General features: G+C 36.5%; 1 protein-coding gene across 1 annotated transcript in view; it reads right to left on the bottom strand.

Moving 5' to 3' along the window:
* LOC113088611 (KH domain-containing, RNA-binding, signal transduction-associated protein 3) overlaps positions 1–25,951 on the bottom strand; it is a 50,820-nt gene that overhangs the window by 21,305 nt on the left and 3,564 nt on the right. The window contains exons 3-7 of the mRNA XM_026255784.1: positions 23,980–24,098; positions 14,178–14,294; positions 10,113–10,259; positions 8,901–9,040; positions 8,002–8,188 (exon numbers count right to left, since the gene is read on the bottom strand). Of these exons, the coding sequence (XP_026111569.1) occupies positions 8,002–8,188; positions 8,901–9,040; positions 10,113–10,259; positions 14,178–14,294; positions 23,980–24,098 (710 nt within the window). The remainder of the gene's footprint in view (positions 1–8,001; positions 8,189–8,900; positions 9,041–10,112; positions 10,260–14,177; positions 14,295–23,979; positions 24,099–25,951) is intronic.

The following is a 25,951-nucleotide window of genomic DNA, read 5'->3' on the forward strand; positions in this document are numbered from 1 at the left end:
TATATATATATATATATATATATATATATATATATATATATATATATAAAATAAATATGTATAAATAATAATTTATACATTATTCATTTCTTTTTATACATATGCTGAAAATGACCAATTAAACTACGAAATATATGCCATTTTTTGTATCAACAGCAACACTAATGAACTCAAAGATTGATGAGATCACTTCACTCCATCAGTCTCAGTTTAAAACATACACATAAAACCCAAACTACTCAGGTGGTCCAGAGACTTCATGAACATCCTGCTCTGCTGGACTAATAAACTTGTGCTGGTCACACAGAACTAAACAACATCACACTAGTGGCACTGCAATTAACGTGTGGCTTCTGTCATGGAGATCAAACTGAGACAGGATGGAAGTCATAAACACTGAGCTATCATGGGACTCGGGCCAAATTTGCATGAACAGAACTGATTTATGGGTATTAGGGTAGTCAGACTGAAACTAGGAGGCGGAAATGTGCACAACATTATAAGTTTAATGGAATTTCATGCTCTGTCTCTCGCTTGTTATATGATAAGAAATGTTTCTCTCATTAAATATAATAGTTGATATGAACATAAAGCAAGTTTCAGTGGCAGGGACTAAAGGTTAGTGCACATGCTCCAATCACATCAAATTATGCAACATATCAATCAAATTATGCAATATGTAGATGCAAATGCACAAATAAATGCGAGCAGTTTGCACATCTCAAAGGTATAGTAAAATGCATTATAGCATTTGTATAATTTCAAAGCAGACGTTTCGGAATTTATTTGCACATTCAATTACAGATACAAAATCACCTGTGTGTATTTGTGACTGTATTCCGAGCTCACAAATTACATACTGCATGTGTTTGTATAATTTAATGTGTCCATTTCAGGGAGGTTTTCAAATATATTCTTCAATTTGGTCGAATTCCAGATGCTGCGGTTCACCTAACAGGATGCACAATCCACCAGCAGGACAGGAACAAAGACTCGGCTAAGAGCAGAGGAGGGGAACTTTGCATCTTTGTCCACAATGATTGGTGTAAGAACAGCAATATTATAGACACGTACTGCTCGCCTGATTTAGCAATGCTGTCGGTTATACTGTATGTAGACCATCCTATTTACCGCTAACTGAAGTAATAGTGACTTCTGTGTGCATTCCACCAGACGCTAATGCTAGCACAGCTCTCACTCAGTTACACAACACTATTAATAAACACCAACGGAACCATCCAGACGGACTGTACATCATAGTGCGTGATTTTAATCAGATGTGTCTGAAAACAGTTCAACCTAATTCACCTAATATATTAAGTGTACGACCAAAGGGAAAAATACCCTGGATAAGGTGTATTCCAACATTAAGAATACCTACAGAGCCGCACCCCTCCCCCACCTGGGACAGTCTGATCACTGTTCACTGCTTTTTCTCCTAGCACACACCCCACTGAGCAGTCCCTCCAGAAAAACGCGATTATGCGATCCCGTGATTTAATGCATAATCAGCCAAGGTTCTCGCTTGTTATATGCGGTATATAGGTAATATGCGGGGGTCGCATTTTTTCAAAAACGCTGCGCTTTCGCCGCATAAATTGCCAATTTCAGGAAGCAAACTATGCGGAGGTAGCATGATTTCATAATAATAATCATTTTCGTTGCAAAAAAGTCACATATATCTTAGCAAAAATTTGAAAAATGTTGCGTTTACTTCACACAAGTAAATCGCCATTATTTCCCAATGGGAACCTTATGATGTGACGTAATTGCGCGACGTGAACATCAACTGTGAAGCCCTGTGAAGTTACCCGGTGTGAAACCAGGGTGAAGGACGCAAATCATTCTCATCTGGCAACAAAAATAAGCGCAAAAGACAGCGCAAAGCAGTTACCCGGTGTGTTACATGACAGTGGGGGCAAATTATTTTGACAGAGGGATGAGGATGAGGATGGCGAATGATAGGGCAGTGTTAAAGGCTACGCAGTTAGTTTTCATTTTCACAGTGGACTGTTGTAGTTTCATTCAGAAGTTGATGCACCTCTACAGTTGTAAGATTGCACTTTTTTGTTACAGAATGGTACCAAAACCTTACAGTTGTAAGTATATTAGTAGTATGTAAAATAATTTACGTTGCAGTAAGAGGTTGCACTTTGCAATTCCTGTAAAACAGCATTTGTATATTTGTGTGTATATTTTATTTGTATTCATTTTTACAGAAGTTGATGAATATTCCTTTTGTAAAGCTAGAGAACTTGTTTGACTCAATGTTTTGTAATTTTGAGCCATGTGTTAATTAAGGTCTGAAATAAAACAGAATGAGAACTTAAATATTATGTGATTTAGTATGCTTGCTTATCATAGGAAGTCATAAGAAATGACTCTTTACAGTAAGGTAGTAGCCTTGTGAGAACAGGGTGTTGTGTTGGGGGTCACCTTTTTTTCTCTTTTTCATCAAACCGCAGTTTTTGCAAGTTCCCGCAATTTCATCGCATAAGATTGCAAAAATATCCCGCATATTCCATCGCATTTTTTAAGAAATACTGCCACAAAATCAAGGATTTTTGCCCGCAACAATCACAAAAATAATCCACGTTTTTCTGGAGGGACTGACTGAGGAGGAAAACAAAGCCGGTCACAAAGATCATAAAAACTTAACCTGAGGAAGCTCTCTCTTGTTGGTTCACCTTTTGCAAAGTATTTGAACATCAGGACCTGGAACAATACACAGATTCTGTTTTGTTCAACATTAAAAACTGCTTGGAAAATGTCACTGTCAACAAAAAGATTTGGGTGTTTCCCAATCAGAAACCCTGGATGACATGTGAGGTGCAGAATGCGACTCCGCCTTCAGGTCTGGCGACAAAGCTTCGTTACAGCACTGCTAGATTCAACTTAAAGAGAGGCATCATACTCGCCAAACAAGTTTATAAAAAGAAAATTGGGGACAACAGACAAAAATCCAAAAAGAGTGTGGCAGGGAATTCAGAGCATTCCCAATTACAAGAACAATAGCTCCAGCACTGTTAACGCTGATGCTTCACTGGCTGATAAACTGAACCATTTCTTTGCCCGCTTTGAGGTTAAGCAACCCACAACAACTTCAGCAACTTCACCAACATCTGGCACCTGCCATCTCACCCTACAGGAATATGAAGTGAGACGAGCACTCAATACTGTAAACACAAGGAAGGTTGCTGGTCCGGATAGAATATCTGGCAAAGTACTCGAAGCCCATGCCAACCAGATTTCTGGAGTCTTTACAAAGATCTTCAACCTTTAACTCACATCAGCCATCATACCACCCCGCTAAAATCAGCCACCATCATCCCTGCTCCTTGAAAAAGCAGTCACCAGCAGCTTAAATGATTGCAGACTGGTTGCACTAACACCAGTAATCAAGAAGTGCTTTGAGAGAGAGAGAGAGAGAGAGAGAGAGAGAGAGAGAGAGAGAGAGAGAGAGAGAGAGAGTGCTTTTGTTAAGCTCGGCCCCAACCTATCCTCCACCATCACGCTCAGCACTGGCCCTCTACTCTTCTCCTTGTATATATATGACTGTACTCCCACTCATCCCACCAACACCATCATCAGATTTGCAGATGATACCACAGTGATTGGACTCATCTCAGGAGATGATGAATCAGCCTACAGAGATGAAGTCCAGAAACTAGAGGAGTGGTGCTCTGAAAACAAATTATCATTGAACACCTCTAAGACAAAAGTGCTCATTCTGGACTTCAGCAGGCGCCATACTGAACCAGCCCCACTCTAGATAAAGGGGGACTGTGTTGAAAGGGTCCACACCTTTAAATTCTTGGGAGCACACATATCCAACGACATGTCTTGGTCTGCTAACCCCTCAGCAACAATCAAAAAGTCACAGCAATGGCTGCACTTCCTCAGAGTGCTCAGGAAGAACAACCTAGAGCGTAAGCTGCTGGCAACCTTTTAGCGCTCTACCATAGAGAGTGTGTTAGTGTACTGTATTTCAGTGTGGTACTCCAGTTGCACTGGAACAGACAAGAAAGCTCTCCAAAGAATAATCACTGGCTGCTCTCTACCCTCCCTGGATAGACCTGCTTGCTCCCATTATCTCTCAAGGTCCAAAAACATCATCATGGACACATCCCATCCAGTCACTTGTTGTATTTACTTGTTATATTTTACTGTACAGTCTTATAGTCTTATTCATTGTCTGTGGTTATATATATATATTTTTTCTAACACCAGTCAGGAGCAGTGCTCCTAATTACGTTATATGCAGAAAAATATAATGACAATAAATGACAATAAAATTAAATTCAATATTCTTACATCTTATTTTTTTTTTTTATAAAAAATCCACAAACATTTTTAATCAGATTTTTTTGAAAATAATTATACTTATTGAAAAGCATAAGCATTATTGATACAGCCATGGATTGTGCAAATACTCCTCCTTAGATATTATATATTCTTTGCCAAATAATTTAGATCAATTCGCAAACATTATTAATCAGATTTGTTTTAATCCTTAATAATTCTGATTATAAACAAGCATATGTATGATAAAATATTGATACAGCCATGAAATGTGCATACATGTTTAGTATATATTATATAATATACATTTGTAATCAGATTTTTTTATCCTTAATAGTTTTGCTTATTGAAAAGCAGATGCATGACAATATTATTGATATAACCATGCAATGTGCATATATATATATATATATATATATATATATATATATATATATATATATATATATATATATATATATATATATATATATATATATACACACACACACACATAGTGTATATGCATATACATTTAAAGTTGAAGACCCAAGGCTCAGAAATATGTTTTGAATTGTCGGCACTTACTCCGTAACAACTCTCACATGGGTTTGCATGTTGCTAAAGTGCTTCAGCATGATAAAAAGCGATGTGGACAGAATGAAACGCTTCAGTGGAAGAGCCTAAAGGCAAACCCATATGTCTCGCTGCACAGCCCTGTTGAGAAGAAAAACCCGTGATTTGTGTTGGTCTGAGAAACATCACACTGGATGCGGCATTCGTAACACAACACTGGTGACAATGGAAGTCATTTCAGCACTCGACCAAAGGAGAGATACAGAATCCGCAACAGGCTCTGTAATTATGAGGCTAAACCAAAGTGACAAGCGGTTTTGATTGTGGAAACCGATGTTCTAAGATACAGACTGGGATAATGCTATTATTGCAACCCTCCGCAGAGAGTGAGTCAGGTATCAGGCCAGCCCTTGAGAGAGACAAATGACCGATGCAATTACTTCATATTAATGACTTACACTAGAGCAAGCAGATCCACCCTCTATGCCCCTAAACACGCTTGAAATCAGATTTGGTATCTTTAAAATGTATTTTGGCTTATTGATTTTTGGTAATCTGATCAAGATGTTTTCAAATCACATAAGACATGTGTTCACTCTGACCTCAGTTGCTTCCCTGAGATGAAGTTATGTGGCCACGTTTAGGTCAGATATATTAATCATGTACTGGTTTGATATCCTTTCTTGCTAGAGTGTTGGGGGAAACAAATGGAATTAGTTGATTCTTATAAATCCAGACACTGAGAGCAGATGCGACTGGTTCAGCTCTTTAAATCTGCATGGTTAGAGTGCAGGTGGAGGTCAGGTGACTGTGGAGACCATTTTAGTACAGTGAACTCATTGTCATGTTCAAGAAACCAGTCTGAGATGATTTGAGCTGTGTGACATGGTGCATTATCCTTCTGGAAGTAGCCATCAGAAGATGGGTACACTAAATTCATAAAGGGGGTGGACATGGTCAGCAACAATTCTCAGGTAGGCTGTGGCACTTAAACAATGCTCAATTGGTACTAAGGGGCCCAAAGTGTGCCAAGAAAATATCTCCCATACCATCACACCACCAGCAGCAGCCTGAACCATTGAGACAAGGCAGGATGGATCCAGGCTTTCATGTTCTTTGCACCAAATTCTGACCCTACCATCTGAATGTCGCAGCAGAAATCGAGACTCATCAGACCAGACAACATTTTTCTAATCTTCTAATGTCCAGTTTTGGTGAGCCAGTGCAAATTGTAGCCTCTGTTTCCTTTTCCTAGCTGACTTGAGCTGCACCCGGTGTGGTCTTCTGCTGCTGTAGCCCATCTGTTTCAGGGATCAATGTGTTCAATGAACCGTTCTTAAAATAATTAGTTTTTTCTCTCAGTTTAAAGAAAATTTTATATAATCTAAAGAACCTTTTTCCATTATAAAGAACCTTTTGTGCATCAGAATGTTAAAGATTCCTTATGGAACCATCAACACCAACAAAGAACCTTTATTTTTAAGACATGAGGGTGAGTAAATAATGACAGCATTTTGATTTATCCATTTTCACTATTCCTAGTGAAATACGTTTTCGGACTCTCGGGACAGTCAGAAGATCTTTCTATTAATGAGGAACATCTAAACACTGATTCGCAGTGATGGATTCAGATTTATCTTCCCACAGATGTTCGAATCATTCCCAGTGTGTCAGGCTCCTGCACAGATGGGTGTTTCCAGGCCGTGGAAACGACAAAGAACAGCTGGCGACTGAGTCGTTTCCTCTGACCCCAGCGCATTCGAATGGCAGCTCCTAAATAAACCTGTCAGATGTGGTTAGATATGGGCACTGTGGGGCAGTGTGCCAACTCCACCCACCTCTCTGGGTCTGCCATCTGTTAAACATGCCACAAGCGAGCCAAAAGACCTCAGAGATGCACAACATCGAGCGGGCTTGGCGAACATTCAGATAAGCTCAATGTATTTGAAGTAGTTGATTTGCAAGTCTGATAAATTAAAACTCAAAGCAGAGGAAATCTAGAACAGTGTCGGAAGCAGGCAAGCAAATAAGACCATTTTTCCACACAATCGCAAACAAAAACAAGTCAATCAAGCAGATGAAATGTTTTAGGATGTCTCCGATAGACGGCCGCACCATCCACTGTTCCCTAACAACTGACAAATGAGATCAGCATCAGAAAACATTCATTTCTGTGAGAGCCTTGGCGAGCTATTGAGTTTGTTTAATATAATTTATCGATATGAGAAATGTCAACAGTAAAACACTGGCTATTATAGACATATATCATAGATCACTCTTTCCGTCAAGACAGGTACTAAAATTACTGTAAAAGCTCAAACAGAGTAAGTGTCTAGCTTATTCAATACAAGTTGTATTACTTCTGCACCCTTAGTTGCGCCAAACTTTAAACTTTAAAACGGCACAGAAATGACTTTTAAGATTCATAATATTAGAGATTTTATTAAAGGCAAAGATATTTACAGAGAACAGTTTAGGGTCAGAAAATACTAAAATAATGCAGGAACCAAATAAAAAAGGTTCTAAAGACATTGACATTTTTTTTACGAAAAATATACATATACATATATATTATTTTCTTTTTCTTTTCTTTTTTTAAATAAAAAAACGTTAATTAAAAGTAAAACTGAAATAGAAACTAAACAAATATTAGATGAAAAACTTACTTATTCTCAGTTAGTTGCCAAGTCAACATTTCTAATTAGTAATTACTAAAACTAAACTGAAATAAAAAAAAGGTAAATAGAAATGTTAAAAATGTAAACAGATAAATAAATGAAACAACATATCAAAATAAAAAAACATAAAATATTAAAATAAAAGATAATTACAAATATCATTAAATGATATAAATTATTTCAATAATACTAAAATAACTGCCAAAACTGTGGTTGAATCTCTAAGTGCGTCTGCACTGGTGATGGTAAAGTACACAATTAGGTTTTAATGAATTATCTTTTTGAAAATCGAAAGCAAAAGTTGTTGTGAGCAATATTTCTTTAAAAGTATACTTAAATGCCACCATTGGCTGAATACTATGATTTGAGCTTTGTTATTTCTAAGTCCTTACTATACTATAAATATTCTTTGCCATAGTCCCTAAAAAGAAAGGCCACTACAGCAATGTTTGTTACAGTTACTTACATATTCACCATAGGTATCCTGCACCACTGGAGGGGGAGGTCTGTACCCAGGTGGGGGTGGAGCTCCTCGTGCTCTCTTAGAAGGAACGCCCCTTACTCTGCTGGACGGAACCCTGCTGGGCGGAGCTCCTCTGGGCGCCACCCCCCGCGGGACTGCAGCCTGAGGAGGAGGAACACCCCCTCTACATCTGCAGGACACATTTAAATGACATAAATATAATTAACTAAAAATTATAATTGGAGCAATAATTCTTAAAAAAACAGAACAGTTAATTTTAGTAGTGTAAAAAAAAGTACACTATAAGTGAAATGTTTGGACATGAATGGACTAAATTAGTGATGTCACACCTCTTTATCCAAATATATTATTTATGCTTTACATTACTTTTGTAGACAAATGAACATTTACTACATATTTTATTTTACATTGCTTCAATTTGAAATCTTGTATGTTGTGTTTTCACAAAAAAAGTTTTCAACATTGATAATAAAGCTTTGCCATTTAATATGCACCGTTCACCTGACTGAAAGACAGATCTAGTCTTGTTTCTGGCTATCATTTACTAAATAACAATATGTCGTTGATTATATTCCATCCTCCAGTGGAAGATTACTTTGACGGTTTGATTGAATTTTCCTCTCCAACTAAGTTGAAGATGAGATTGGTTTGAGGAAATGACATTAGCGTCAGTCCACGTTGTAAAACATCTGCCAGTTATACCACATTAAACTCTCAGTGGAGTTTAAAACCTTTCCTCATTAAACAGCAGAAAAAAAATTACAAACAGAAAAGGTGAAATTAAGGAGTTAATTTGTCTTGTTAGCACGTTTTCCTGCCGTTTCTCAGTTTTGATGTTTACACTCTAAATGTGATCAGAGTAGAATGGTACGCTGTTGTACCTGTGTGGTCCTGGCGCTGACGTTCCTCTGCTCCGTGTGCTGCTTTTGCCTCTGGCCGCTGGGACTTTGGCATCCTCCGAGCCGCCGTTCAGATACGTCAGCTCCTGTAGCTGAGCCTGTCTGATCTCATCATTATAGTCCTGTATAACACACACACACACACACACACACACACAGTTAATGAGCTGTAACACACAATAATGGTCCACTTGTTTTTCAAGGGGAAATATGTATGCCCCCTGCAACCCCAAACACACACCAACATGTGTTTTTCCCCAAGAGGAAGCATTCTGTATATAAATAGTAACATTTAATCTAGCTTTCATTAGCATAACAGATGTGACTGTGAGTTATTACATACATAAAGTCAACACTGCGCACAAATGTGAACATATGCGTAGTGTTTGATAGAAGAACCAGAGAATTGAGTACATTTGAAAAGCACTTAACTTCTCGAATATAACATATTTGTAACTAAAATGCTGATATTTGACAAATAATTACTTGATTTTATCCACCATACACTAAACATGTTTTACAAGAAAACGTTCTACTTCAAAGATTTGACAAATAATTCAACATGTTCCTCTCTTTGCAGTTTTATTTTAGTATCATTGAGATACTAGTACGGCTTTTATTACTATTTTTAATGAGTTTTTATTTTTATATTTTCTGCTTTTATTTTAATTTTAGCTTATGTTTTAGTAAGTAGGATAAGTACGTTTAGCAAGTATTGTTGTGTTTTTGTCATTTTTAATATATGTAATATATAATGTAACATATGTCAACTAGTTGCTTATTTGCATCCTTATTACTAGCATATTTGGCTATTTATTAGCACTTACAAAGCACATATTAATGCTTTGTTCTACATGACAATATTTTAGATTTCTTAATCTCCACACAATACTTAAACTTAATAACAACCTCACTAACAATTAATAAGCAGCAAATTAGGAGTTTATTGAGGAAATAGTCATAGTTAATAGTTGATAGTGAGAATTGACCCCCAAAATAAACTGTGACCAAAAATAGTTTCTACACCAGTTTATTTATTCAGTAAGGCCTCCTCGGATAAAATGTGACTCCTACAAATACATTTTTTAAACAAGTGAATGTATATTTTTAGCCTGAGGGTAATAAATGCTGCAATCATAACATGAAAGACGATGATGCTCAGTTTGTGTTTAGGAGATGTACAAACAGACGTACCGGAATGAGGAATTTTTTGATCTCCTCCAAAGCATGTCCCATTCTCGCATACGCTTCAGCGGGCGGCGCAAACACCTCGATCAGCACGTGGAGATCTTCGTTAAGATGATGATACTTTGTCTCTCCGCTCTTTCGCAGTTCTTCTTCCTGTTAATGTAAGAGGTTGAAAAACGAAAGATTTACACATTTGTTAGGTAGAGGAACAAAAAAATATATACCTTTTGTCAAATAAATAAATAAAGTATATAAAATTAGATATTTTTAATTAACTAAAAATGTAGAAAATAATTTACAATTAGAAGATGTTGACCCTTTTCCACCTTTGAAACAGGACTCTGAGGATGTAAATAAATAAATATGCTAAATTAATAAACCACACATAATAATTATGCCATGCATATTCAATTCAATTAAAATGTAAATTCAATATGCAAACACATTCTCACTGGGCAGCGTACGTGTGTTGGGGGTTGTATTCAGCACTGTTAGCTGGCACGAAGCTAAAAAGCAATTTAAAAGGAACCATGAGACAGAAACATGGCAAAGAATTACAGCAGCCCACCCATCAGATACACAGATGATGCTGCTTTATTTTAAAACATTCAACATGGCTCTTCATTGGAGAGCAAAGCGTGCTGTTATGCGTGTGCTTGTCTCCTGTGCTTCCACTGATGTCATGTGTTTAACCAGGTCTCTTAAAGACTGTTATGCAAATGAGATGCTAATTTCATCCACAAATCTGCTGTTTACTGAAAGAGGTCAGCTTAATGCAGATATGGTGTGGTATGGTCAATTTCCATTCTTAAAAAAAAAAATTAAGATTTATTTATTTAAATATTAAATATTTCAGTGGTGGAGTTGTTTTGATTATTAAATCTTAAATTATATATATATACACACACACATACACACACACACACACACACACACACACACACACACATATATATATATATATATATATATATATATATATATATATATATATACACATATACAGAATTGCGAGATGTAAAATCGAAATTATTGTTAAGATTCAAAATGATTGAGATTAAAATTGCAAAAACTTCAATGGCATATATATATATATATATAATAAAACAATTGTAAGAGTTAAACAGAGGATTCTGGACAAAATAAAATGATAAAATAAAAAACAAATAAATGTGACGTAAGCTCAGAATTTGGACAAAAATAAAATACAATTCTGAATTATGAGATAAAAAGTCCTTTTTTTTCAGAAACAAGCTTCCATGCCTTGTTTGCAAGAGCGTTTTCCACATTTACTGAAGAACAAATATTTACTGTAAGTTTTCTAAACTGCTTCCAAAATACAAGCTGGGGTTTGGGGTGTGTATGTTTACTATCAACATCGTTTGGAAAATTCTGTGAAATTCGTTTCTGTGAATTCTAGAACATCAAAGAGAATTAAGAGCTTTACGTAAATCTCTCCTCTCCGCTGTGGGAATCTCCAAATGGTTTAAAACCTTTCAGGTAAGTGTTCCAGGTCCAAACCCTGCAATTTGCGGTGCACACTTTTCCCTCAACTGCTTTTCTCTACAGAGAGCTTGTTCACCAAAATCTGACAGTACTAGAGGAGGACAGAAGTCAATAACAACATGCCCAATTAGTAGACAAATCCTTCCAGAACACCCTGAGCTCTGGAACAGCTGACTGAAGGCAGAAGAGTCCTCCTGTGAAGGGTAAAGGTAATTGTGGTACAATTATACATGCACACAGTCAAAATCACCAGCTGTCCAGAAATGGTCAGAAACCAGAGCTACATGCACACAATCTGAGAGAAAAAAAATTCAGTAACTTAAAGGATACATATGGATTTTCCAGACTCTTTTAAGAAAAACTTAACATGAAGTTAGCCAATTATAGATAATTATACTGTGGGGCTGTTCTGAACATCTGAATCTGAATCTGGCTGGTTGAGGAGAATTCTAAGGTGTGCAATTATTTTAATGGAAAAGCACAGATAAAGTAGTAGCACAGACACCTTACGACAGCAAAAGAACCAAAACCAACAACAACACTGACCAAGCAAATAAATAATAAACAATACAATGAAAATGACTGATTATTTTCATGTTTTGCCACAAAATTACACATGTGAACAATTTCTATGCAAACCATAGCATAAGCTGAATAATTGACTCCTTACTTAACTATTCCCTTTAAAGGTACAGTAACAAAAAACAACCTGTTTAAAGAGTAAGGTGAGTTTTTTTTTTTTTTTAAGATTTGTATTTTCTATTTCTAAACTTTGTATTTATCAATGAATCTTGAACAAAATGCATCATATTTTCCACAAAAATATTAAGCAGAACAACTGTTTTTAACATTAATAATAATAAGAAATGTTTCAAATCAGCATATTATAATGATTTTTGAAGGATCACATGAAGACTGGATTAATGATGCTGAAAATTTAGTTTTGCTTTATCATTGATCAAATAAATGTAGCCCTTGTTTGTAGAAAAGACACTTTCAAAAAAAAAAAAACATAAAAAAAATGAATGATGTCACTATCTGCAGACAGTTTCTGGTACTGAAAGCAAATAATAACAAAATATTAAATTTAATTTAGATTCCAAATACAGTTTACACCCTAAAGTGTATCCATTTTACAACTGTACCAGACCTGAACTGAAACCCAAAACCGTAAAATCTTCTGAACACAATTTAAGATATTTCGGATGAAAATCGGGAGGCTTGTGACTGTCCCATAGACTGCCAAGTAAATTACATTGTCAAGGTCCGGAAAAGTATGAAAGATATTGTCATAATAGTCCATCTGCCATCAGTGGTTCAACCGTACGCTATGAAGCGACGAGAATACTTTTAGTACGTGAAGAAAACAAAAATAAGTACTTTATTCAACAATTCGTCAACTATGTATCTCTCCACATCACCATAGCGCCATTTTGTAGAATTCTGAGGAAAAGTATTCTCGTCGCTTATATTACAATTAAATCACGGATAGCAGATGGACTATTCTGATGATGTCTTTCTTACTTTTCTGGACCTTGAAAGTCTAATTTACTTGCCAGTTAATGGGACAATCACAAGCCTCTCTGTTTTCATTCAAAATATCTTAAATTATGTTCCGAAGATGAACAAAGCTTTAACGGGCTTGGAACCACATTGGAGGTAAGTGATTAATGACAAAATTTGGTGTGGACTATCCCTTTAAGTGGAGTTCAGAGAGAAAAAAAAAAACTATGGGGGCATTTACACTACACTGTTTTCAGCTAAAAACTGTCTATTCGTTGGCTAGACATTTACATGACAATGGCGTTCTGGGGGCCTGAAAACGCAAACTTCTGAAAGGTTTTTGAAAGCAATACTGTCATCTCCATGTAAACTGTAAAAACACTAATTTGTGAAAACAGTGAAGTCATGCACATGTGTATTACAAGTTCAGTTTATAGGTATGTGTACGACGTCACCAACTACTGGCATGGCATAAATAATGCAGCATGTGAATGGGGATCATTCTGATGTTGTTTTCTGTAAATTAAACCTTTCAAAAATGAAAAAGAAAAACATCAGTTCTTAGTACAACAGTTGTTGTGTAAGCATACCCTTATTGTATGAAAAACATCCTATTTAACTAGAAGAGCGTCTCTGAATTACCTCAACAGACAAAGTCAATTCAGTTAGACGCTGGAGGAAGTAATCTGCTGTTTGCCAGTAACCCCAAAACCCTTTCAGACTCTATCTCTTTGTCCCTTTGTCTCCTCTGTTATTTCTCTCTCTCCCTCTCTGACAGGATGCTGAGGTTGGCTTTTCTTTATGACATCGTATCCCTCTTTCCAGGTGAGTTGGGGGGGGGGGTAGTGGCCCATCAGCAGCCATCAATCGATTTAATCAGCGGCGCAGCATGCAGAAATGCAACATGCTCACTCAAGATCGTTCAACACTTCTCACCCATTACAGCAGAAACAATACGACTATTTGGTGAAAAACGGGAAAAAAAAATGCCAGTCCCTGCCTTCTATACTCTGATCAATGGCCAGGAGAATAAAACACTGATAATAAGGAAGGAAAGAATACCTTTTCTTTGTCTCTCATGGATCCCTTTCCGAGGATGGACATCTTGGTCAGTGTGTCCTCTTGTAGTCTCTTTAATGAGTTCCCTCGAGGGCCCAGGAGTTTACCCACAAAATTAAACTAATAAAGAGAAAAAGAAAAAAGAGTTTTACTGACACTTCATAGTTCTGTCTTCTAATTACCGTTCCCTAATACTTAAGTTATGCAAAATTACATGGAAAGTATTTCTTCTGTAAAAGAAGTTAAACATTTATCAAAGCCACACACTGGTATATTAAATACAGAGCTTTTCTTGCCCACATCAACCAATTAAACGGCACTGCTTTCATTTCCATTACCCATGATCCTCTTTTTTTCTGGTCATGCATGCTTTAATGATCAAATATTTCACTAAGACACTGTACTTGCTTTTTTTGTTCAAACTATGAATTAGTAATTTGAACTTTAAATGAGAAAGAGACATCACATACATTTTTATATAATGGATGGCACTTTATTGAATTTTATTTTATAGTCCACTAATTATAAGTAGTTAAACTGCACACACTCACTCACACACACACACACACACACACACACATATATATATATATATATATATATATATATATATTGTATTCAATATAGTTTTATTTATAAAGACATTTTTTAAATATTAAATTACTCTTAATTTATTCACATTTTCAAATTAATTGCATGATATAGAGGTGAGTTATTCACAATTAATTCCATATATCAATATTTACATAGAAAAGATCATTTCAAAGACATTGACAAATGGCAAAAAGTAGCTTTAATAGCCAATATATTGTTTGTTTTATTTCCATATGACTGAATATAAGCCCATCACTATGGCCCAAAACAAATTAAACATGACAATGACATTTTTTTATATATAATTAATAAAGTTAAATTCACATGCTACATTTCCAGCCCTAGCCTCCGAGGGGCCAAAACCACAATGTTCATCTTGACAGAACTGTATCTGTGAAAGACACTTTACTGAATCACAAGAGACTCGAGATCTAAAACACACACTGTTTTATGTCACATTCAGATGGATACAGGTGGCAAGGATCAAAGAAACACATGAGAGAAGAAGGAGATGGAAAGGAAGAAGAATCGTCCCAGAGAGACCAAAGAATGACAAAAGAAAGATGAAGTGTATAGGCTGAGGATATGAGATGCTTTCTCTGCTGTTCTTGTTAAAACTCTTCACCTGCGCCTGCTGTCCAGGCTTGTTAGCAATCTCTCCACTGAACCCGGAGTGGAAGATCAAACCCCGCCACCCATGAAGATCTTTGAGAAAGCCACAGACACAATCGCAGCGCTCAGGTGACACGTTCTCAAACTTTCCCGGCTTCTTTTTATTCAAAACAGAAAGGCTTGACTAAATCTGACGGCAAAATTCAAATCCCAGAATTAGCAGAAAGAGCTAAGCAGGTACATCTCATACATACTACAATCCTGTTTTACATCATTTACTCCCCCTCATGTCTTTCCAAACCTGTATGACTTTCCTTTTTTCCTCTTCATCTGAACATATTTTTAAGAACTTTGGTAACCAAACAGTTTAGAGTCCCATTGACTTTACTAGTATATCTTGCCCATACTATGAAAGTCATTGGTGCCCAAAACAGTATCCCTTTAGAGTTTCAGAAGAGATCTCAGCTGTCTTTTAAAGAAATCTTAAGTGGTATATTGTTCAGTAGAAACAACTAAGAAAGAACTTTAGCAAATTTTCATTTGCTATCAATATAATCTCATTGATCTCCAGAAGAAACATCTGAGAAATGTCTAATTTGTTTTTTTTATCTTTCCGATGGGAACAAGCTATGATTTGAAAATGCAATATGGCATATTCATCTCACATACATTCAGTTCAAACACCTGAATCTCTGATGCTGGCAAGATCATTAACATATGTCATATATCCATATACTTCGTAAGAAGCTCTTATATTATATTATATATATATATATATAGTATTGTGCAAAAGTCTTAGGCCACTCGTATTTTCACCTACATTTTTTTAAGTCTGTTATTTCTATGTTTTGCTGTAGTGTGTCAGTAGGAAATATCAGGTTACATTTCCAAACACAATTTTTGACATTAAATGTAATAATCCAGTGATATTTTTGTCTGGCAGCAGCCAGTGCTCCACAGAGATCTGATCTCACCATCATCAGTCTGTCTGGAATAACATGAAGAAACAGAACAAACGGAGACAGACGAAATCCAAAAGAACTGTGGCAATGTCTCCAAAAAGCTTTTGTGTAAAAGGCACTTGTGTAAAAATGCTGTAAGGTAAATTAAATCAACATTTGGTGTGACCACATTATGCATTAAAAAAAGGCATTAAAAAGCACTTGCACATTGTTTTTCAGGTAGCTTTGCAGGTAGGTTTCTTGAAGTGTCTTGGAGACATTGCCACAGTTCTTCAGGATTTCATCTGCCTCAGTTTGTTCTGATTCTTCATGTTGTTCCAGACAGACTGGATGATGGTGAGATCAGATGACTGTCACTGGAATTTAAGAGCGCAGTATGTTCTGCTGCTGATGGCTATTTGTGGAGTTGCTTTCATTAGATGCCTGTTATTTACAGAGGCTTTTGTTTGGCTGTTCTTTAATGGTGTAATCTGATGATATTAAGGTTTGTAAATGACAGCGTGGGACTTAATCTGGACATTAAACACAACACCAAGCTGTGTGAGGATTTACGGGAAGCTCTAAAGCTCTTAAACACACCCCAACACATGCACAAACACACACACATTAGAACACACAATGGCCTTTTCTCACTATGCACGAATATAGAAATGCTAAAATCTCCATGCCATGTGTGTCTGCCATGGAGAACATTTGATGAAAAGACAATAAATGCACTAACTGTCAATTTAACAAAGGTTTGACACGAAGAAATGGGAAAAAAGGCTTATTTAAGAAATGTTTTCAACTTCAACAATAAAGTAAAAAATGTGTGCTAATTTTTTGCATGAGTGAGTCTGAATCATGTTCACCCATGAAAAAATGTCTCTCAGTGCAATTCTACAGGATTGTTTTGTGTGTGTGTGTGTGTGTGTGTGTCTGTGTCTGTGTGTGTGTGTGTGTATCCCTTAGGTCTCTTAGAAGGGTAGCACACCGCTCTTCTCAACAGCACATGATTTGAGGTGTGGGATACAAATTTTAATAATTACAATTTAAAAAGCTCAAAGTATAAGCAATATTAAAAATGAATCTTGTCTTGGCAAGTTTTATTAGTTTTCAAAAGGATCTACCCAGCTTCTTGAAAACATTACTATCTCATTACAAAAATCGGGGAAGATAACCGTTATCTGATATAAACGCACAAAATGTGTGCGGCTGTAGGAAAATACATGTAGGCTTATAAGAAAGGCACGGGCAAAATAGGGCTAATAGCTCACAGGCAAAAATTTTCATCGTGAATTCATTTTAATTGCAGATTAAATCAGGTAATGAGGACAATTCACAGATCGTTTGGCTGATTGTGTCCTGACGCTGATGCTCAAACTCACACTAATTCTTTAAAAAGATCTCAGAGACCTCAGTGCCACTTATTACACTCGCTAATAAAGCTCAGTTTGTTTGGAAAGCACAATAAAGCGTCCGAGAAGAAAGCCTCATTCTCTGTTTGAGATGAAAAAGTCGGCACATGGAGGTTTTTTCACTTTGACAATGAGACTGACCTCACAGGCAGCTGTCAGAGACAGGCACAATGACTGCAGAGACTGCACACACACTGGGTGAGAAAGACATGCAAAGGCTAAAAAAGTTTTGCTAACAACTGAAGGAATAAAGAACCTAAAAATGAAAATTCTGTCATTATTTTCTCACCATTTGTCATACTGAACCCATTTGCTGTTATTATCTCCACAGAAAAAGAAAGGATTTCTGAAGAAACCTTACGTGGGTCTACAAAGAAGTTCATAACACCATTGAAAAAGTGTATTTAAAAAACATATGAATGTACTGTTTTGTACTGTTCGGAGTTGTGTGACAAATAAACAACATTTAGTTCGTTTTTCACTGAAAATCACCCCTCTTTTGCAGCTCACAAAGCTGCCATGCCATGTTGTGAATTTGAACTGGACTCAAATGAGGGGCTTTGGAGGGGGAAATTGTCAGTAAACACAACTGTCTATGAACAACTTGGAATATATACTTATTTCATTTAGAAGTTTGGAATCAGTAAGTTATTTGTCTGTTTTTGTTTGAAAAAAAAAATACTTTTATTCCATAAGAGCACATTAAACTGATCAAAAGTGACATTAAAGACTAAAGACACTTAGGTTGTACTCACACTAGGCACGGTTGCCATGAACTGGGCCCGAGTACGATAGTCCCCCCCCCACTCCCCCTCTGGCCTGCACTCACATATAGGGTTTCAGCATTCGTGCCGGAGCACGCTTACGTCATTATGGTGCGACGGTTTCGGGATAAACAGGAAGAGCGGCGCTCTATGAACACAATGGAGTGTATCGCTCTGTTTTCTTTGTGGATAATTTTGTGTTGTTTGGTCCACAGCCTGCTGTTAAACAGATGTGTCGCCTTAGTGGTGCGAACATTTTCACGTAATCGTGCTGCTCGTATGAGGATGTTTGCAAGATACCAGCTGAAGTGCAGCAAGGACTTTGCAGTTTTTAGTTTTTTTATGCGTTTTGCACCTCTGCCGTAGACCAAAGCGACCCTTTCCCTGCCATGTTGGTTTTGGAGCGTCGCAAAACCGTGATGCAAAGCGTCCTTTTCCGTGCCCCGGCACGGTTAGCGCTCACACTGCATGCGAACCGCGCCTGAGTCCAACTGAACCGTGCCCTGGCCCACCTCTTCCAAGCGGGCCAGGGTCGGCCAATCGAGCCGCGCCCGGGCACGATTCGGAGCACTCACACTAGTCAAACGAACCGCGCTTTGGTGGTCAAACGCACTCGGGCACGGTTCAAACTGGCAGTGTGAGTACACCCTTATAATGTTTCAAAAGATTTCTTTTTCAAATAAATGATGTTCTTTTGAACTTTTGACTCATTAGAATCGAGAAAAATAACTCACAGTTTCCAATATCGATAATCGAAATAATATTTCACAATATTACTGTTTTTACTGTATTTTTGATCAAATAAATGCAACTTTCTTCAATAAAATTACTTTTTTGATTAGAAAAGTACATAAACTATAATAGAATGTAAATTATACTATGACACTATCAAAACATTGGCATTATCAAAGCTTTTGTTTAACCATCCTGACCAAACCTATTATAGCTCAACCAGTTGTATGAGTTTGGGGCGGCACTCTCTGTTTGACTGACCAATGGCAGACAGCTGGGAAAGACTAGATGAATAAGAAACCAAGACTATAGTGCCAAAACAAATTACACGCTTCACCTTTAATAAGCACTTATAATGCATATTCATTACTCTCTAATACAAAATTGTTCTTTAATCTCAATAACCAGTGACCACATCCTCAACAGATGAAATTAGCTGTGTCCCATAAATGAGGCTAGAGGTGATGTCTGGGATTAAAAGTGTTCCAATCAGATTCATCACACTCACCCTTCAAGCTCTCGCTCTCTTTCTCGACATCCACCTGTCAGACTGGACAAATTGAATTTGTCTTCCCCCAGTAGCTCTCTGAAGCTCTAAACAGCGCATTAGTGTTTGCAGACATCAGAGCTGTCAAAGGCAATCTGTTTATTGTGACGCGGGGCGACGTGAATAGCCGCGCATATGACATTACACTGGCGCTCTCGCTCCGCTGCTGATAATTGCTTTATTTGAAGTGGCCGATCATTACAGCTCTAAAGCTGAGGGCTCATGGACCCTGACATTCCTTTTAGCTCTGAGATGAAGTTTCATTTACAAGACCTGACGTCCTGATCTTTTTTCTTTTTTTTTTTGTCATCCTAAAACACATGGCTTTGACAAACTTGAAGTCAACAGGAACCGCCCAACACTGAACGGTGGGAGACGCAGGGTAGAACTTGTGTTCATATGAATAGAAATTCACATACTGTGGTATTTATGCAGTACTTCAAGTTACTGAATGATTCCACTTACAAAACTTACGGTAATACCATGGCATTTTGGACATGTACCATGATAATTCCAGAATTAATTTCAGTACCATGGTAAATATAAATATATTACAGCATTAACATATTGTACCATGGTATATGTTACTGCCATAGTACTTTTTTGTAAGGGTAGTTTTAATTCAAACAAAATGCTATTTATATGGCACTCCAATGTGCTCCAGAGAGTACCATAGTTTAACCATGGTACTTTTTTTTTTTTTTTGGACAGTACCATAGTATTTTACATATACTATGGTAGCACCATATAAAAATCATGGTAAACTAATTCCAGTATATATTTTAAAGTACCACAATATTACCATCCAATACCATGGTGTTATGTTACTGAAAAAAAACAAAAAGTTGATCGCTCTAATTCTGCAAACCGCTTCTGTGCCCATGATGGACAGTGGAAAGAGTTTGCTGGAGTTTGGCAGGCAATCTACAATATTCTGTGGTTTAAGCAATCTGCTGATCATCCAGTTAAAGCCAGAGACTCCGGAACAGAAGACAAATAGATTCACAACACTGCAGCGTGCAAACGCATCCTCCAACTTGATCATTCGACTCACTGCACTGTGACAAATTTCATACTGAATAGATAATAATCTCATAATAAGGTCCAGTTATAATGGAGTCACAGAGCCAACATGCTCCATGATCCACAAACATCTCCGGGCCACTGGGGGCTCATGTGGGTGCCAGCGTCAGGAGAAAAGCTGGAATTGTGTTTAAAACAAGAGCTGACATTTGGGTTTAAGTAATATTTAGACAGTGTAGAGGTCTGGATGGGGACTCAGCTGAAGCACAATGCTCCAGTTAACAAAACCTGTGACCTGACACAACCAGTGAGATCCATACCATACTATACCACACTAATTGACTTAAGGTTAGTGATTTAAATAAGACTTGGAGTTCAATTTAAACTTGAAGGTGGGCTATTTTGACCTGGTCCGGTTGGACCATATACGGTAGCAATACCCTAAAATTCACACAAAAACCCTGGTAACCACCAAGAATTACCTAATGTTATGTCCCTAATGTTATGTAGCTTTGCACATGTAAGAACATGTTAGAAGACACTCTAATAATTCTAAAAAAATTTTTTTTAGGTTTTCAGATTAGGTATCAGACTTCTAGTATTGCTAATAAAATTAATGTAGTGGGTGTGTGTATATATGTGTGTAAGAGATGCTTTACCCTTCACCACACACTCCCTCTGGGATCCAAGAGCCCATTTACAAACCCTCTTCAAAAAATAGCTCACACACACATTATCACTCTCTGAACGCATCCATATGGCTGCTCGAATACATATTTACATCATATATATATATATATAGGTCCACAAAAGTGTGTACAAGTGCACAAGTGTATAATGCTGCTGTCGGTCTATCTGTCCTTATGTTAGGATCATGAATCTGTCCAGGGTCCATTTGTCATGAAGGAGCCAATTCACTTCTTGTAGTAGGTTGTATATTCCACCACTGCATACACTACCATTTAAAAGATTTTTTGTGTGCGTGTTTTTTCTTTGTTTGTTTGTATTTTAAAAAAGCCTCTTATGTTAACCAAGGCTGCATTTATTGATCAAAAAATAAATAAAAAAAGGAGATATTTGTAAAATTAAAAATTTTCTATTTGAATGTTTTTTTTATTTTATTTTTTATATATATACTTAAAAACACTATTTACTCCTTTGATGTCAAAGCTGAAGCATCATTACTCCAGTCTCAATTATAATAAATAATTATTGGTACTCAATAATAATAATTAAAAAATATAAATACCTTTATTTAGCAAGGATGTATTAATTTGATCAAAACTGACAATAAAGACATTTATATCGATACAAAAAATGTCCATTTAAAATAAATGCTGTTCTTTTTATTTCTCAAAGAATTAAAAATAAAAAACGGTTTCTACAAAAATATTAAGCAGCATAAACTGTTAATATATGAGTACCAATTATAATTAATATGAAATCAACCCATACTACAATGATTTCTGAAGGATCATGACACTGAAGACTGGAGTAATGTTGCTGGAAATTCAGTTTTACATCACAGAGATAAACTACATTTTAAAACATACTGTTTTTACTGTATTTTTATTCAATCAAATGCAGTCATGGTGAGAATAAGAGTCTTCTTTCAAAAACATAAAACAAAAAAAAAATTATTCCAAACTAAGTTACATACTGGGTATTATTTTATATATTACTTATACAGAAAATATCTAGTATAATAATAAAAGTGAATGGAAATGGTGACTGTTAGACCAAAAAAACATGAGCACATGCTATTCTCCTTCCACATGTCCTGATCATTTACTCATCCCTTTCATTACTGAAACACCTCCATAAACAATCAAATTAACACACTGTTCTAATTCAAAAAAGCTTTTTTCCTGAAACGAGTCAGACATCACCTGCTGCTGAAACTTCTCTGTTTCTCTCTTGTTTTCTGCTGTTTGTCGCTCTTTCACTCTCCCAGGATGGACAGTGTGAATTTAAAACCACAAAAACAAAGAAGCCCATTAAATTATGTTGGAAGAACTACAAAGGCACAAACTAAATGAGGTAGATTAAGAATTGTTCCTTGTGGGAATAACAGCAGGAATATATGCTTACGTCACATGAACACACACACATGCTAAGTGTATGATAATGTGATAGTCTGCCATCAAGGTCATGCACACCTCTACATCTGGCATAGGGGGAAAATCATCAAATAACAGCAGCAGTATGGAAATTAGGACCATTTGCTGAAATCGCCTGTGCATGCTTCAATCTCAAACTCATATTCATATTAACATGTAGCTGCACTGTGAAGTGCGTTTCATCCTTGAATGACTGTGGTCTGTATGTACAGGGAAGCGCTTGCGTGTGGAGTCATGTGAAAGCATGTTAAACAAATGAAAGGCACAAAGGTTATCAGCTGTGAAAAAAAATGTGATAAACATCAAGAATTTCTGTCACTGAGTCTAAAAACAACAACTGAATTATTCTACACTATAACACTGCATTTAGAAAATTATTTAGATTTTTTGACAAATTGCCAATGGGTATTTAAAAAAATATCATGATTTACTGAAACCCTAGTCGTCAAGTCATAGATGAGTTTGTTTCTTCATCAGAACACATTTGGATAAATTTAGAATGACGTCATCACTTACTCACTAATGGCTCCTCTACAGTGAATGGGTGCCATCTGAATGAGAGTCCAAACAGTTGATAAAAACATCTCAATAATCCACACCACTGCAGTCCATCAATTAACATTTTGTGAAATTAAAAGTTGTGTGTTTAACTGTAAACCATTGATTTTGCCCAAAATACTAGTCCACAATCGATAATAACGCTTCCTCAAGTGAAAGAGTCTCTCCTCCGTCATCTTCATATCAAAAACTATGCTTGATCTATGCATATTTCTCTCCTGATTCAGATTAGACATTTTTTTCACTGGAGAAAGAAATATTATGTCTAGAGGACTCATATTTTAAATGGAAGCAGTGGTTTAATCATGGATTTTTTTTTCTTACACAAGACATTTATTCATTTAATGTAGACTCTCATTCTGGCGGCACCCATTCACTGCAGAGGAACTACTGTTGAGCAAGTCATGTAATTCTACATATCTCTTAATCTGATCTGTTCTAGTTGTAACTACTATATCATACATTGGACACTGAAAAAAAGCTTTGCTGTACTTACTTTGGGAAACTGTTTCACAGGGATCAAAACCTTCTGTCCCAGTTTCATGTTCTTGTTGATGACTACATCAATGAACTTCTCATCCTCTTTGTCTTCATCTTTCTGGACCTTTTCGATTTCTGTTAAGAGAGATAGAGACAGGGAGAGTTAGACAAATCATTATCTAGTTAGAATGAAGGTTTATCCATGTGAAAATCAGGTTCAGATAAGCTCAGATAACAGTCCCACTATTTGCCCGATGTCATCTGTACCAAGCGTATTTTGACTGATCATTGGACTGTGAAATAGCTTCCATTGGCCATGCTTTAATTTAACTGGATGTGCTTATAATAATATCTGATAGACATTTCTCTGTGATTGGTGGATATTTTTGATTGTGAGGCAAGCGTTGTTAGACATTAAAGTGTGTAAATGAGCTCTTTGAACGCATAGAAGCCTTTGTTGTTGTGGGACACAGTGGGGTGCTGGGATATTAGTCACATTAATGAGTTCTTGTATGAGTGTGGGTACTCGTGATACATTGCATTATAGTGAAAATGTGGGTTTGCAACTCAATGATGTACTTAGTGGAAAACAGTATTGCAACGGTAATATCAGAGGCGATGACAAGAAGACAAGAATTTCCAAATGTTCATCAAATGTTAAACATCCACATGATCTGGATGGTGCAATGATTAAATTGCTCAATCAAATGCAAGAGTAATCTGGAGCATTCCAGAAACTTATCCAGTAAACCCTGGCCATTTAATCTTAATGATAATTAGAGCCCTTCAAAACTGTTTAAATATGAAAAGCACTTTGAATGTTCTTTTCCACAATCTGTCATCTTGTGACGCTTATTACACTTCACTATTCAACTCTCTTTTCCATTATTTGTGCTTTGGTGAGGACAGTTTATGCAAAATTAAGACTTCCTACATTCCCTCGACTAATCAGGAAAGCACTTCCACTCAAAGAGTGAGTTATCCAGAGTATATATAACGTACAACAGTCAGAACTGTTCATCCCTGAGCAACCCACAGCGGCATTTCATTTCTTAATCCACGTTTTGAATGAACTGGGTGATCCATTTGGCGCGTTGAACTATTGGCCATAGTCACAATAGATTTGAAGTGGCGCTACACAGACCGATCGGTGTATGACATCAAAGTACCACGAGAGCGATTCAAAAGCACAAGGAGTCGTCTGCTCTCCAAAGCTCTTGCGGTTCTTTGATGTCAAACAAAGGTGGGTCTGACGCTGATGACCCGCTTCAAGTCGATCAAGCCTAATGATTCAATGAACCATTCATAGAGAACCCTTTACTTCACTCCTAAACGAATCAAACGAATGAATAAATGACTCGATGACTTAATCATTAAGATATTTACCATGAAAGTTATAGTTCACCCAACCATCATTTACTCACATGGTCCAAAAGAGTATATGTAATAAATTTGATCAAACAAAATATTTCTTGCTGAACCTACTTTTTGTAATCTCCGTTTGATGCTTTGCACAACAATGACTTTAAATGATCTTTTCAGAGTAATTTCTCCAAATTTGATGTGCGATTAATTAGGTTCATTAATCACCACCTCATGTGATTAATTAGATTAAAAATTGTAATCGCTTACCAGCCCTAATATATTGTGTGTGTATAAATTTATATATATATATATATATATATATATATATATATATATATATATATATATATATATATATATATATATATATATATAGACACTCACTGGCCACTTTATTAGGTACACCTGTTCAATCGCTTTGTTACACAAATTGCTAATCTGCCCATCACATGGCAGCATGGCAGCTAACTGCATTTAGGCATGTAGATGTGAAGACGGCTTGCTGTTGATGTCAGACGAGAATGGGCAGACTGGTCAGAGATGATATAATGGCAACAGTAACTCAAATAACCACTAGTTACAACCAAGGAATGCAGAATACCATCTAACAACTGCAGTGAAAG

This window comes from Carassius auratus, unplaced genomic scaffold (assembly GCF_003368295.1).
Source record: "Carassius auratus strain Wakin unplaced genomic scaffold, ASM336829v1 scaf_tig00046498, whole genome shotgun sequence".
Lineage (NCBI taxonomy): Eukaryota > Metazoa > Chordata > Actinopteri > Cypriniformes > Cyprinidae > Carassius > Carassius auratus.